Source organism: Podarcis erhardii (assembly GCF_964252035.2).
Source record: "Podarcis erhardii genome assembly, chromosome: 9".
Taxonomy (NCBI): domain Eukaryota; kingdom Metazoa; phylum Chordata; class Lepidosauria; order Squamata; family Lacertidae; genus Podarcis; species Podarcis erhardii.
The window spans coordinates 68,440,865-68,457,591 of NC_138512.1; the positions used below are offsets into that span (position 1 = coordinate 68,440,865).

General features: G+C 41.3%; 3 protein-coding genes across 5 annotated transcripts in view; 1 reads left to right on the forward strand and 2 right to left on the reverse strand.

Moving 5' to 3' along the window:
* CFAP299 (cilia and flagella associated protein 299) overlaps positions 1 to 16,727 on the reverse strand; it is a 364,079-nt gene that overhangs the window by 219,092 nt on the left and 128,260 nt on the right. For all 3 annotated transcript variants that reach the window (XM_081877373.1, XM_081877371.1, XM_081877372.1), the window contains exon 3: positions 15,886 to 15,976. In XM_081877373.1, coding sequence (XP_081733499.1) covers positions 15,886 to 15,976 — 91 coding nt within the window. The remainder of the gene's footprint in view (positions 1 to 15,885; positions 15,977 to 16,727) is intronic.
* Positions 1 to 16,727, forward strand: part of LOC309350560 (putative CENPB DNA-binding domain-containing protein 1) — a gene marked incomplete at its 3' end in the record, with an annotated part of 261,149 nt that overhangs the window by 193,217 nt on the left and 51,205 nt on the right. The window lies entirely within an intron of this gene.
* The window catches only part of FGF5 (fibroblast growth factor 5), a 323,085-nt gene that overhangs the window by 114,246 nt on the left and 192,112 nt on the right, over positions 1 to 16,727 (reverse strand). The window lies entirely within an intron of this gene.

Genomic DNA, 16,727 nt, shown 5'->3' on the forward strand with positions numbered 1-16,727 from the left:
AAAAACAAAATGTGCTGTAACAGATGAATGCAGATCTTTGTTATATCATTCCCTGTCACAAGAGGTGGGGATGGCCGCTAGCTTTAAAAAGGGCAGGGAAGAAATGTGAGTTGTCAGGACCTGTTGAAATTTAAACCAAAGCCATCTCCTGATATGCATTACTGGTTCCCCCGATATGTCCCCATCAAGCACTAACAGGGTCCCATCTCAGACAGTATATTGACACTCTATGACGAGGACAACTGTCTAGTTTAGGCCTTGCCTTTCTGGCTCAACACATTAGACTGCTTTCTGACTTTCTACTGCCTCTCATTCCAATTTGGACTACTATATCAAGCACTGACCCTAGCTAGTGATTGATTCAGTCTTTGGACAGCTCCTTTACAAGTGGTACATTGAATCTTGGGTCAACAGCCATTGCAGCTTCCTGCCAACACTAACTGATAACCCTTCAGGTAATCAAGTTTGGCTATACCTTGGCTGCATATGGCCCAGTGCTGAAAGGATGTTAAAAATCCATTTGTTTGTCAACAGCTGTTAAACTTGATTGCTAAACAGAACGTTCATGTTTAGAGGCAATATGCTTCTGATTATTAGATGCTGGGGGGGGGGGCGGAGAGAGAGAGAGAGAGAGAGAGAGAGAGAGAATAGGGAGTCCATCTCCCATTGTGCCTGTGAGCTTCCAGATATAACTAGATAACTGAAACAAAATACTGGATGTACAGAACTTCAGATCTGCAGAGTAAGGAACCATAATGAAGATGGACAATTAACAAGTTAGCGTAACTAAGGTGCCGTTCTTACATCAAAGGACTGAAAGAGTTTAAACTCAAGTATGTCTAGATGAGATTCCAAGATGGTAAGCAGGAAACTAGACCCCCAAGTCCAGCAAAGAGGTTCAAGACAAGAGCAGGACCTGAGCACACGATTTCAGACTGCTACAGTTCAGAAACTTATGTGATTATAAAGACAAAACAGTAACTCATGAGAACATTAAACCAACAGTGTAGATACTTCTGTAGGAGGTGGAAAAATAATCCCCAAGATACAGTACTTCACAGTGATTACTATATGCCAGAATGGTCCAAGGCATACATATGTTTACAAGGGGTTGCAAATGCTTCGCTTAAGATACAGGCTAAGCAGACAGACAAATTCCAAGACAGAAAAAGACACAGTGTGTATGAGAGAGCAGTTTGTTTAAGGTTACTGAGTAGGTACCCATCCAACCTAGAACAGAAAGCCATTTCTCCTGAAATTTCCCATCAGCTCCTTGATCCATGCTGCTGGTTATTTACAAACCAAAGCTTCTTGAGCAATTGCTGCTCTAAAAAGCTGCCTGCCTTTTTAATTTGAGCATCAAAAATATTTGATGTGACAAAACAGCCTCCGGAACACCAAATGAGCGTGAAGTATTTTCTTGACTTCACAGAGATGGCCTGGTACTTTTCTCCTTCCCCACTCCTTCCACTTCAACTGCCATTTCAGGGGGATGGAAGGAGGAAAGACAGTGTACCAAACACTTTCCTTTAGGAAGGAAAATAATCTTGGCAGACTTAGAGGAAGCACATGTCCAACGAGAGGGAAGAACCCCAAGGAGCGTTGGCATTCGGAACAGCTTCTTAGACAGGCATCTGCCACCTGCTGGAGAATCCCCGAAAGAGATTTCTTTTAAAAATAGTGAAAGGCATGGTACAAACATGCCATGTGTTATAGTTACAAAATATTCGGAAGTATGTAAATCCAGCAACTTGCCCAATGATCAGCACCAAGTTTTCTAGCAAATTTGCTAATTGTAGGTTGCTTTCAACTTGGTGGGTCACAAACTCTGCAAGCCAGTTCTGCCCAGTTCATAACTCTAGTCTAACTGTATTGTTCAGCATGTAAACCCTGGCAGCCACATAGCAAACTTTGAAAGAAGTGGAAGAGGTAATGTGATTGATAGAGAACTTCTTCATCACACATTTGGGAGGAACATAGGGCGTTAATCTATACCAGATCTGGCTACTGGTCTACCTAGACCACTAATGGCTACTCAGGCTGGCAGTAACTTTCCAGGGTCTCAGGTAGAGGTCTTTCCCATCAGCTGTCACCTGATCCTTTTAACTGTACAGTGGTACCTTGGGTTACAGAGGCTTCAGGTTACAGATGCTTCAGGTTACAGACTCTGCTATCCCAGAAATAGTACCTTGGGTTAAGAACTTTGCTTCAGGATGAGAACAGAAATTGTGCTCCAGTGGCATGGTGGCAGCGAGAGGCCCCATTAGCTAAAGTGGTACCTCGGATTAAGAACAGTTTCAGGTTAAGAACGGACCTACAGAACGAATTAAGTTCTTAACCCGAGGTACCACTGTATATGTAAAGCATGCACGCTTAAACTGAGCTATTGCCTTGTCTATGAAATACCATGCCAGGAAAAAAACCCCTCAGATTAGCACAAACAGATATTCAGATAGGCTGTAACAGTCACGTTGCTCCTCTTCCAGTCTGGCTGGTTTGACTTTGTTTAAGGTGCTAGTTTTAACCTTCAAAGCCCTATACGGCCTAGGACCCTCGTACCTACGGGACCGCCTCTCCTGGTATGCCCCACAGAGGAACTTATGGTCTTCAAATAAAAACATCTTGAAGGTCCCAGGCCACAGAGAAGTTAGGCTGGCCTCAACTAGAGCCAGGACTTTTTCGGCTGCGGCTCCAACCTGGTGGAACGCTCTGTCACAAGAGACAAGGGCCCTGCAGGACTTGACATCTTTCCGCAGGGCCTGCAAGACAGAGCTGTTCCACCAGGCCTTTGGTCAGGGCGCAGCCTGACTCCCTCCTTTGGCAATCTTTACAAAACTTTAGTTTATGGTTGCCATCAATTTTTATTTTAATTAACTTTTATAATGTTTTTATAATGTTGCACTGTTTTAGTGTTGTTAGCCGCCCTGAGCCCGGCTTCGGCTGGGGAGGGCGGGATATAAATAAAATTTATTATTATTATTATTATTATTTGTCTGTGATTGAAACTTAGGCTCATTCTTTGTTTTCTCTTGACAAAGCATTAGCTGTAAATCAGCAACAAACCTTGGTTAGAGCTTGAAGCAAAGACAAACCACAAGCCGAGGTTTGAATGATACACTAAGCCAAACCATGACTTAAACTCACCACTACAGCAGGACCAGAGGAAGAGCAAAGCACCAACCATCTCCTCTCTGTGATCCTGTGCATCTACCTAAGCCATGATTTGGCATAGCCTTATGGGATAACCCAATCAGTGAATTGTCAAGGCTCCAGCATTATGGATTGTGTATCTTAATGGCAATATGACCACTGGAAAATTTAAAGAATTTAGAATATAGTTGAAAACTGCAGAGTCAAATCAGAAATGGGATAGGACTGTCTCACCAGAGTGGTGCATGGTCTAGTTATCTCTCGCTTGGACTACTGCAATGAGCTCTATGTGGGGCTACCTTTGAAGGTGACCCGGAAACTACAACTAATCTAGAATGCAGCAGCTAGACTGGTGACTGGGAACAGCCGCCGAGACCACATAACACCGGTCTTGAAAGACCTACACTGGCTCCCAGTACGTTTCCGAGCACAATTCAAAGTGCTGGTGCTGACCTTTAAAGCCCTAAACGGCCTCGGTCCAGTATACCAGAAGGAGAGTCTCCACTCCCGTCGTTCAGCCCAGACACTGAGGTCCAGTGCCGAGGGCCTTCTGGCGGTTCCCTCGCTGCGAGAAGCCAAGTTACAGGGAACCAGGCAGAGGGCCTTCTCAGTAGTGGCACCTGCCCTGTGGAACGCCCTCCCACTAGATGTCAAAGAGAAAAACAACTACCAGATTGTTTAATAGACTGTTGTACTTTAATATTCTGTTGAAAGCCGCCCAGAGTGGCTGGGGAAACCCAGCCAGATGGGTGGGGTATAAATGACAAATTATTATTATTAACAATTTGGAGCTTGCCCAAGCAGAAAACATGAGTTGCAAAGCAATGCAAGAGCTAATGTATTGTTAGCTAGTAAACAACAACAGCAGGTAATGCTAATGCTTCAAACTCAACAAGATGGAGAAGCAGGTGGCATTGGAAACCCAAACCTAGAGGAGAGAGATTAAAGCATGTACACACGGACACCAGGAAAACTCTACACTCTCTTTGCAAAACAAAAACAAAAACCAGAGAGATTTATAGGTAAAGGTAAAGGTACCCCTGCCCGTACGGGCCAGGCGTGTCCTACTCTAGGGTTGTGCGCTCATCTCACTTAAGAGGCCGGGAGCCGGCACCGTCCGAAGACACTTCCAGGTCACGTGGCCAGCGTGATGAAGCTGCAGCTGGCGAGCCAGCACCAGCGCCGCACACGGAAATGCCGTTTACCTTCCCGCTATAAAGCGGTACCTATTTATCTACTTGCACTTAGGGGTGCTTTCGAACTGCTAGGTGGGCAGGAGCTGAGACCGAATGACAGGAGCTCACCCCGCCGCGGGGATTCGAACCGCCGACCTTACGGTCAGCAAGTCCTAGGCACTGAGGTTTTACCCACAGCGCCACCCGCGTCCCTTTTATGGGAACTATAATTTATGGGAACTAGTAATTCATTTCTGAGAGAAACCAAGACACCTATTTACAAGTCTACTCAAATACCTGGGGGACTGTGCCAATGCAGTCTTCTACATCAGAAATGATAATGTGCATTGACCTTGAAAAGGAAAACATTCTTGTGTTGGAATATGCAATGTTTCCTCGTGTCTGGCTGAGTGTTTCTGTGCAATGATGCGGACATTAGAGACCACTTGGTTTGGTATTTCCAAGACAGAACTTCATGGCTAGATCATCCAATTATCTACAATGACCTCCAGCTTTCATTTAGTTTAGCTTTTCCATTTTCTCCAGGAGGAAAACTAAAACCAAACACTTCTGTAAAAACTCATGTGGCACTAGAACAGAACTAACAATTTACGGTTTATGTTTACCCATCACAAGTTAGTCTGGCATCTAAAAGCAAAATACAAATGCCTGACTGCCTAACCTTAACCAATCTATTCCTTAGGTCAAATTACCACCAGGAGTCATGGGAAAATCAATTTCTCCAGGCTTGAATATAAAACACACACACAAATATTTCTGAAGGCAGATCCTTGACCTACTAGTTCTATGTCAGCCCAGGCATAATCTGGATTGGGTAAAACATTAACTTTGCTTCCACTGTTAAGAAACCTCTTCAGGTGCACCTGTTTCTGTGATCTTTGCTGTGGGCTTGAAGCAATATCAGCAGAAAACTAAATAAAAGAAATAACTATGCTGAACTGTTCTAGACATCCACTGATGTTAAGTTGAACAACACAAGCAGAATAGGTTAACCACAAAGTTAAGCAGAACCAATTTTGGGTTTAATTTAACCATTATAATGTGTTTCTATAACTGAGACTGAGTACAAGTTTGGGGGGGGGCGTGGATGGATCAAGCAGATCTAATGCTTCTTGAACTTTGGAACCCATTAGTGCTTGGCAATATCTGGTTTTCTTCTGTAAAATAGTATTATTTGGTGCCCATGATTATTTGTTCGATTTTCAAATGTGTCCCTGGGCCCAGAAAGCTTACTTTGTGATACCAAATATTTTTGAAATGTTTTTCCCCCCTCCAGATCTCTTCCTGGGTCTAAGCATATACAAAGGGAGCAAATATTAGTTTTACAACTAATGGTAAAACAATATGCTGCCAGTGTATTGGGAATTGATTTCTAATGAATTGAAAAAAAATATTTAAAACTACTTCCCCCCCCCCCAAAAAAAAAAAACCAGAGTCCTTTTTGTTGGGGATAACCCAGACTGAAATTCCTAGGTGTCAGAAAAGGTTATTTATGTATGCAACAACTGTGGCCCATGTTTTGTTAGCCCCAAAATAGAAAGTGAGCGAGGTCCCAACAAAAGAGGATTGGCAACTTAAGTTGGCAGAACTTGCAGACAACATATAGAATAAGAGAGCAAGAAGAACATACTTTTAAAGAAGATTAGAAAACATTTATTGACTATATGGAAAATAACTGTATACAGCTGATGAAAACACTGGCAGCATTAAGATAAATTCAACAGAGTAAATAATTTTTGATGGATGTAAGAGTGGAAAACTAATTTGAATGATTATAGTAAAATATGCAGGGATGTATGATATGTAAAATGAACCATGGAAAGAGAAGAAGGGAAGTCACTGGATATTTGTAAAATGTTTATTTGGAAATGTAAAATTGATACATATAGAAATAGATATATATACACACACACACAAACACAATACGCTTCCGTTACACCTGGTGTAAAACAAAAATGAAAGCCTTTTGCATTTGTGATGAGATTAACACTGTCAAATTAGCCCAACAGAAAAACCTGCGTTTCTTGGTATTTGTGGAAGCACGCCCCTTTTCATAGTTTCTTTAGCAAAATGACAGAATGATGGAGTAACAAGAACATATATTAGTGACAGGAGCAATTTCACCCCTGCTTGAAAATCCACGTCTTTAAAAGCAGATGAAAGCCCCAAACTGATGAATGAGCATGGAAAAACCTGACGGAATTACATGTACTATCTCAGGAGAATTAAACCATGTGGTCATGCGGTTTTGCATTTGGCTGCAGTGCTATAAAGATTTACAGTGTGTTTTGAAGGGATCTGATATAGGTTTATTTGCACTTGCCTAAGGATGACTGCTAGAACATGCCAGTGCATTCAAACACAACATCAGAAGCATATTGGCACAGGTAAATATCAAGAGCAGTTGGTGACACACCCTTAATTTGTAATTAATTTGCAAAACCTTTTAACTAGGAGAGCAACTCAGATGGGTATCACATCCCCCTAAATCTAATGCAAATTTTCCACTGTTTTTTTTTTTTTTTTACATTATCATCATCATACATATTATACTTCTTAATAATATTACAATTATATTTGATTCAACAAAAAAGCTCAAAGCAAATATCACATAATATGAAAATAAGTGAGGGAATTTTTTTTAATACAAATTCCCCAGTATGGTGTCACCTTTCTAGTAAGTTACCTTAATGCACACAATGAAATTGTTGTTGTTTTCAACACTGTTAAAGCATTCTCATAGCTTAAATTAGGCAATAGCCTGTTTGTTTGACTATATTGTGTAACATTACTGCACTGGTCCCATCACCTCCTGGCAAATAGAAGGGGAAGAAATGGAGGCAGTGAGAGATTGTACTTTCTTGGGCTCCATGATCACTGCAGATGGTGACAGCAGCCACGAAATTAAAAGACGCCTGCTTCTTGGGTGAAAAGCAATGACAAACCTAGACAGCATCTTAAAAAGCAGAGACATCACCTTGCCAACAAAGGTCCGTATAGTTAAAGCTATGGTTTTCCCAGTAGTGATGTATGGAAGTGAGAGCTGGACCATAAAGAAGGCTGATCGCCGAAGAATTGATGCTTTTGAATTATGGTGCTGGAGGAGACTCTTGAGAGTCCCATGGACTGCAAGAAGATCAAACCTCTCCATTCTGAAGGAAATCAGCCCTGAGTGCTCACTGGAAGGACAGACCCTGAAACTGAGGCTCCAAGACTTTGGCCACCTCATGAGAAGACTGGACTCCCTGGAAAAGACCCTGATGTTGGGAAAGATGGAGGGCACAAGGAGAAGGGGGCGACAGAGGACGAGATGGTTGGACAGTGTTCTCGAAGCTACCAGCATGAGTTTGACCAAACTGCGGGAGGCAGTGGAAGACAGGAGTGCCTGGCGTGCTCTGGTCCATGGGGTCACGAAGTGTCGGACATGACTAAACAACAACACTGCATTGCAGGGGTTAAACTAGATGACCCTTGGGGTCCCTTCCAACTCTACAATTCTATGATTATCAATTATAAGCAGAAATGTCTGTACGGAATGCCATGCGAGTGCCTTCAAACTGGACTCACTGCTGCAGAAATGCCATGTTTGTCATCACCATGAGGGAAGTGATTGTTTCAGGGTGTATTTTTTAGAAAATATTGGAAGCTCATATTGTGGCAGCTGAGCAGTCTTCCAGCTACTAGAGTTTGCCCTCAAATTACGAGTTATCTTTTTTTCGTTTTTAACTTGTAATTTTCTTTCTGAAGAGATGTGATTTTTATAGCACTCTAGTGTTAGCCACTTCAAAGGCTCTTCTTTGTTCCGAGAATATTATTTCCCCAAATCCATGACTCTGCGTTGAATCCCCCCCCTCCCCATTTCATATGCTTGATGTTAAATAAGTTCTGGAGCTTCTCTACAAATATATACCACTAAATGGCTACTGCATAGTTTTGGGAAGCTGTGGTTACAATCGCCTGTAATCTGCTTTATCTTGACATTCTGCTTTCATTTTTGGCAGGAATGTATCTTCCACGCAAACATCCACTGTATTTAGAGATTTATATTAAAATAAATAGTGAAATTATAACCACAATGAATTTTCAAGAATGCAAAAGGTTGGGAACCTTTTGGCAAGGGCTCAAGGAATCCTGCCACACTGACAATTGGGCAAGAAAACTTCCAACTCCAACCGACTCTGTCCGTTACTCAAAATAAAGTTATTCTGTCATAAATCAAGGTAACCTTTGGAAAATGTAGTAGCAATTTAAAGATTCAGAGTCCAGAATATGAGACTTGGAAGTCAGTAAACTATTTGCTTAATGAGATGAGAAAGGTTACTTTGAAATCATTTCCTAAATTGCTGAGGACCAAATTATGCATTTAGCAGGATTAACAGGTAAAACTTGACACATTTAGCAGGATCAAGTAGCAAAACTTGCCTGAAGATGATGGTGGTAGGAAGGCTGGATATTTGAATACTCCTGCAGGAAAAAGACTCCCAGCACACAGAAACATATCAGAGTGTAAGAGAAGACAAAACACACTAGTTTTATATGTGCAGAGAGGTTATTTCCTTTTTTCCTTTTTTAATGGCAGAACGTTCTAAGATGAAATCCCATATCTCCATCTTAGAGTGGTACACAAGAAGTTTCACCACTGGATTCTGCTGAGCGTATCAACTGGTTCTCAGGTTTTCATGAAGCATCACCGCTGAGTGAGCCACACACAGACTCTCTATTTATTTATTTTTATAAGATATTTATTAAGATTTTCAAAGATAATACATTGTAAAACAAAAAGAAAAGAAAAACAAAAATACAAAAGTACAAAAATACGAAAAATAAAAACAATTTAAAAACACATAAAGTTTCCATTTACTTATTTCCATTTAACTTATTTTCCAGACCTCCTCTTACCTCCCTTTCTTATATTCTAATTCAATTTGTTTGTTTAGCAAATCCTCACCACTGATTCTTTTAATTATTTCAAAACCTTATTTTCCATCTCTTTTATACATTACAGCTGAAAACCGCTTAATTTCTATCCAATATCATTCTAACATTCCTTAATTTTACAATATTTCTGCAAATAGTCTTTAAACTTCTTCCAATCTTCTTCCGCCACCTCTTTTCCCTGGTCTCGGATTCTGCCGGTCATTTCTGCCAGTCCCATATAATCGATCATCTTCATCTGCCATTCTTCCAGAGTGGGTAGATCTTGCGTCTTCCAATATTTTGCGATGAGTATTCTTGCTGCTGTTGTCGCATACATAAAGAAAGTTCTATCCTTCTTTGGCACCAATTGGTCGACCATGCCCAGAAGAAAGGCCTCTGGTTTCTTAGGGAAGGTATATTTAAATACCTTTTTCATTTCATTATAGATCATTTCCCAGAAAGCCTTAATCCTTGGGCACGTCCACCAAAGGTGAAAGAATGTACCTTCAGTCTCTTTACATTTCCAACATTTATTATCGGGCAAATGATAAATTTTTGCAAGCTTGACTGGGGTCATGTACCACCTGTAAATCATTTTCATAATATTCTCTCTCAAAACATTACATGCCGTAAATTTCAAACCGGTGGCCCATAACTGTTCCCAGTCAGTGAACATAATGTTATGTCCAACATCCTGTGCCCACTTAATCATAACAGACTTCACTGTTTCATCCTCACACACAGACTCTCTGCACTGCTTCCCCGTAAAGCAAACAACAAACAAACCCAGAAATTCTCATTATTACGTGGCTTCCATGAGCAGGGCCAGATGAGGCCCTAAACTATGCATAGGCAAACTCAGCCCTCCAGATGTTTTGGGACTACAACTCCCATCATCCCTGACCACTGGTCCTGTTAGCTAGGAATGATGGGAGTTGTAGTCCCAAAGCATCTGGAGGGCCGAGTTTGCCTATGCCTGCCCTAAGCTACTGAAGGTAATGGGGCCCTTTAGATGTCCAGCTGTCCTTTGTCAACAACAAATTGCCGCTGTTTTGTGTGTTGAATATATGCTATATGGTAATTTATGCACCTAATAGGTATCTAAAGCAGGCATAGGCAAACTCCGGCCCTCCAGATGTTTGGGACTACAATTCCCATCATCCCTGACCACTCGTCCTGTTAGCTAGGGATGGTGGGAATTGTAGTCCCAAACATCTGGAGGGCCGGAGTTTGCCTATTCCTGATCTAAAGCCATTTGCACATAACAAAATACGTATTTTATCAAAGTATTTGTTGACCTGAAATACAATTAAGAAGAAGTATATTAATAGTGAAATACAATTAAGAAGAAGTATATTGGGGGGCAGGGCTAGAGAGTGGGGCCCTAAGCTATAGCTTGTTTAGCTTCTACGTAAATCCAGCACTGTCCATGAGCCTAACTTCAAAATGGAAACTGTATGTCAATGAACCACTCCAAGTTGTACAGTCAGTAGATGGTAGATTGTGCCTGTTACCCAATGCATGGGCACAGCCTCAGCAGAGCTTCTCTGCACTCTAGTTCAGGAAGCATAATGCCCAACATGTCAGCTGTTGCATATTCTTTCCCTCTGCGAGCGGCACCAATCCTGCCGTGCAAACTAAAGTAGAACTAGCATGCTTTGCACCCAGGTGCTTGCTGTTACACCCAACTTCTGGCAACACAGGAGGCAAAGTCTGGGAATGAGTCAAAGTTGGGCGTAGCGAGTGTGTGTGTGAAGGAAGAGAAAAATAAGGGCGTCAGCATTCCCTTGAATTCATATAAAAGCTCAATTTCACATGCAAGCTTTCACTAGTGTGGCCTAGTGCCGTCTAAGAAATTTGTAACCTTCTTCTGGTTTGATGCGCCAGCTGAATCCCTGTTTGACATCCTTCCAGCTCCAGGTTCAGAAACCACTGCAGTTTCAACACTTGGATGAGCACAGCTTTGCGTTCCCCTCCAAAATCTCACTATACAAGTCCAAGATTGACTAAGTGGTGTTTTTCCCACCCTAGCAAATGTCTAGAAGGGACCTTCAGGGTCATTTGAGTTCACCTCTGCAAGCTGAGAAGATATCTTTTATTGGGGCTACCTTTGCTGCATAGAGCATACAAACTTCACAAAAAAAAAACTTTTAAAAAAAGAAAGAGCAAAGGAAAAGTAAACCATTTTTTTGGAAAAATTTGAAAGCAAAATATATATTTTATGACTGAAACCCATGATCAGCCTTCTGGCAAAGATCAGATATTTAAGCTGCCTAAAGGCCATTTATCGTTAAAACTGCTTGACATTTCTTTTACTCTAAATATGCAGGGGAAAGCAGTTATTGATATTTGTGCTGCTAGAAGAGAAATCGCAGCTATTTCCAGGAAATGCACAGTTTTACGTCTTTTTATGGTGCCCTGCTAGCAGAGAATTGGAATGTGATACGCAATTCATATTCCAAGCACAAAAGTGATTTGTTTGAAATTAAATTATGATTACCTGCATGACTCATATCAACTCTGCAGGGAAATATTAATTGCACAGACATGGGCTCCATCAGAAGAGAAAGGAATATTTTGACAATGCACGTTTCATTTCAGCAGCAGCATAGCAGCATTCCTCTCCCCCACAAACTCCCCCCCCCAATAAAAGTTGGAAAATAATAAAAAAAAATCAGCAAAAGATCATGTCAGCACAATATTTCTGGTGATATACAATGCAATCTTGTGTTTCATGGCATTTTCAACACAGGAAATTGGTGTATTAAAAACAGTCCAATTCACATTTTTTTCGCTTGAATCAGGACTTGTGGTTCCTTTGAATGGAAACAAGCTGTTTTTACACTAGCTTAAGATGTCCATGCTTGTTAATTGCTGACTCAGACAACATTCAGTGATAATGTCAATGCCCCATGCTAAAGTTTAGCAGCTAAACCACAATTTAGACCAACCTGATCTCAGAACTCGTTGTCTAGGCACATTTTGCTTAGATTATTTCCTAACCATTCAAGCTATATTATTTGTAACTTGCTAATTGATTGAAACCTTAGCCAACTTCCCAAGAGCTGCAACATCTCAGTAATGTACAAATTAGAAGACCGAAAGTATGAAAGGCTATTTATCATGTCAACCCAACCATTCATTGGAACCTTGTTAACAAAACTCTAGATATTTGAAAAGACCAGTTATAAAATCCTTATCCCGACTTATGGAAAAAAGCACTTCCATACGTCTAAGGCATCTGATAACTTCATTTTGGGGGACGGTACCCAAGTTACATGATGGATGGGTTTATAGCAACATATGGTAGACATTATAATGAGTTTAGATTATTGTAGCCCAATGGACTATAGATAGCAAGTTTCCTAATGTACTCAGTCTCCACCACCACAATTCCAGTTAAAGTGAAATGCCATGGAAGCAGTATCGGTATCCAATGGCGAGTTGGGGGCTTTTTGACAGGAAAATCACTGCATATTATTTGGAATAGCATACAGAAGTTTCGCAGGTGGCTTGGCCACCCTCCACTTCTAAGTTTTGCGTAGAAGAGGCATTCGTGTGTCTTTCACTGGTCTTGAAATACATTTAGAGGGTGATCAAAGCACACGTATTTTGTGAGTAGTGCCTACATGTGAAATAGTACATAACACTGTCAGTTTCTTAGTGTAGAAAGTATTGATCAGATGTGTAGAGATATTCCCTATTCTAATTAATTCAAGAGTTAATTCAATTAGTTCTGGCAGCTTCTCTGCGTGAAAGAAACAAGCAGAAGGTTCGTGATGTTTGGGTTATTCCTTCAGAGAAGCTGAGTACAGCTGCCTTAAACTGGTTCTCTTACCTCTTTCTGTCAAGGTCATGCTGACTATAATAATAAGGCCAGAAGGAGCCTGAGTTTCACATTCTCTTTCTGTCTCTTTTCCTTTCTGGCGTGGTGTTCTGTACACCATGGGTTGGCAAACTAAGGCCCGGGGGCTGGATCTGGCCCAATCACCTTCTAAATCCAGCCCAGGAATCAGCGTGTTTTTACATCAGTAGAATGTGTGCTTTTATTTAAAATGCATCTCTGGGTTATTTGTGGGGCATAGGAATTTGTTCACCCCCCCTCCCCCAAATATAGTCTGGCCCCCCACAAGGTCTGAGGGACAGTGGACTGGCCACCCGCTGAAAAAGTTTGCTGACCCCTGCTGTGGACAGTATGCTTAGTGTTGAGGTTTAGACTTACTATAAGTTCTTGTAGGTTTAAGTTAAGACTGCTGCAACTGGATTTCTTATGGCCATTGCCAATCCTGAATGTACTGGATTTGTGACCATTATGCTCATTTGCCTTCAGTAGCAGTCAACCTCTGCTGGATGAAATATTAATTGCCTCTGATCTATTTTTTGGGATCCTGCAACGTGTTTAAGTTGTTTTTCTGCTAACTATACATTGGAATTCTGCTCTGGATCACTATCGAGTAGATTTTCATGATAAACACAGCCTGATATCACCTTGTGTCACATGGCCTGCAAGGAAGGCCATCACTGACCCAGCCTATCAGGATGCTGTTCAGCAATAAGAACTTGGCAGTCCCTCAGAAGCATGAACCATGTTTTGCATGGGGCCCATACACAGCTTCTTCTAGCCTCCTAAGTAGGAGGTAAGGATTGTGACACTTCATACTGTTTCTGCCACAATGATGTCAGAAGCAAAATGAAAAACAGCATAATACAAAACCAATCAAAGCAGCCAAGTATCTATTTGTGTGTGTGTGTGTGTGTGTGTGTGTGTGTGTGTGTGTATTTCTGGTGATGGTCAGAAATACACAGACAGAAACAAACAGGCAAACAACAGTCAAAACACTGACCCCCCCATACACACAACAAATAAAACAGAATTTTTAAAAAGGCACCCCCACAACCAAATAGCAACAAAAAAGGAACCCACAAAACTCTTATTTTAAAAACTGGGAAAGGCAGGTCTTGGCAAAGGGGGTGTATGAGGGCACTGTGTTGGAGACCTAACCTCTAGCCTGATCCAACAAAGAGAACTCAAGGCACATGTGGGCCAACTCAGTGGCTGCTACCAAGTTCTTCAAAAGCAGCCAAGTATCTAAGGATAAGGAAGAGTTCAGAATGCTCGTCATTGTAGTACAGTACTAAAATGTAAATATCAGAAAAATGTAAATACACCACTACACATAGTTTTTTGTATCTTAACATTTGGCTCCACTGATGAGTATCTGCATTAAAAGTATGAAATTTTAAGTGTGTGCATTTCAGCTGCACTTACAAAAGGACCCTGTCAAAACTTGCGAAAGTTTCTGTCAAGAATGTATAACTTGCTGTTGAAATGGAACACACAAGATGAAACGGTTAAATCGGCAATGATCAAGTGGGCGCAGGATATTGGTCATGACATTATGTTTGCTGACTGGGAAAAGTTATGGACCACCGGGATGAAATTTACGGCATGTAATGCCTTGAGAGAAAATATTATGAAAATGATATATAGGTGGTACATGACCCCAGTCAAGCTTGCAAAAATCTATCACTTGCCCGATAATAAATGTTGGAAATGTAAAGAAACTGAAGGAACATTCTTTCACCTTTGGTGGACGTGCCCAAGGATTAAGGCTTTCTGGGAAATGATCTACAATGAACTGAAAAAGGTACTTAAGTACACTTTACCTAAGAAACCAGAGGCCTTTCTCCTGGGCATAGTCGGCCAATTGGTGTCAAAGAAGGATAGAACATTTTTCATGTATGCTACAACAGCAGCAAGAATACTCATCGCAAAGTACTGGAAGACACAAGATCTACCCACCGTGGAAGAATGGCAGATGAAAGTGATTGACTATATGGGTTTGGCAGAGATGACAAGCAGAATCCGAGACCAGGGAAGAGCAACGGCGGAAGAGGACTGGAAAAAATTTAAAGACTATCTAAAGAAATATTCAAAAATCAGTGAATGCTAGATTGATGTTGGATGAGAAAAATAGGGGTTAACAGCGGTAATGGTCAAGTTAAAAGAAAATGAGTGTTATTAAAATTAAGTTGAAAGTAAGGGAGGGATTTGTTAATTAATTAACTAGACATGAGAATGCAGAAAGGGGAGGTATGAGGAAGTCGGGAAAGAAAGGTATATGAAATTAAGAGCTGAAATTATACGTGTTGTATGTCTTTTATTGATTTTTTTTATGTTTTGTTTGTTTTGTTAAAAATTTCTGGAAACTTCAATAAAAATTATTTATTAAAAAAAAAAAAAAAACTTGCGAAAGTTTCCCGTAACATTATTTAGGAAAACAAGAATACTCCGTCCCATGAGCATATGCACACATATGAAATGCAGAGTTGTGTTTTCATACAGATCTTATATGTCTATACGGAAATAGATCTACTCCATTATTTACTCTCCAAGCCTTCACACAACCTACTGACATTCGTTTTTATGTAAAAAAAAATAAAAAAAATCAAGTTGTGCTTTGATCAATTGATTTCTGAGCCTTTCCTCAATTTCCTCTATAAGCTTCATTCTATTTAACATTTCCATGTTGAGAACCCATAATAGTCGCAGTATTCGGATGGCAGCTTTTCACTGCAATCTCACATTGTTTCAGAGAACTTTCCTTTCAAATTTACTTACAGACATTTTGCCGTTGCGGTTGGCTTCCTCCCTCTCCGCCAATGCCTTCAGAAAGTCGTCTTTCAGCTCTTTTCCCGCACTTGCCAGAGCTCTGGTAAGGGAAAGAGAGAACACAACGTTTGTTTCCGGCTCTTTCTATCTTCTTCCTCATCTAAATAACAACTGGTTTAGCGCACTGCGAGTGGGCAGCTCGATTCGGGGGCGGCTCAGGGGCTGGTTAAACGGCCTCCCTAGGCCACTTCTGGCCCATGGGCTGCAGATTGGGGACCCCTGGCCTAAGCCAATACCGCTCACATTCTGTAACTATTAAAGTTGTGGCCTAACTTTTGCCCTTTAGCATTAACCTAAAATTCTGTGTCCTTGTGTGGGGGTGGCTTGGGGGCCTTGACAGGCAAATACAGTGGCGCCTCGCAAGACGAAATTAATCCGTTCCGCGAGTCTCTTCGTCTAGCGGTGTTTTCGTTTTGCGAAGCAAGCCCATTGACGGCTTAGCGGATTAGCGCTATTAGCGGCTTAGCGGCTTTTAGCGGCTTTTAGCGGCTTTTAGCGGCTTAGCGGATCAGCTGATAAGCGGCTTAGCGGCTTAGAAAAGGGGGGGATAAAAAAAACCGCAGGAACTCGCAAGACATTTTCATCTTGCGAAGCAAGCCCATAGGGAAATTCGTTTTGCGAAGCGCCTCCAAAACGGAAAACCCTTTCGTCTAGCGGGTTTTTCGTCTTGCGAGGCGTTCGTCTTGCGGGGCACCACTGTATATGTGTGCATGCACCCACATCACATATCAATGCACACCAACGGTCATATACGACTGCCCTTCTTCATCAGTTTTAATAAAAAGCTAACC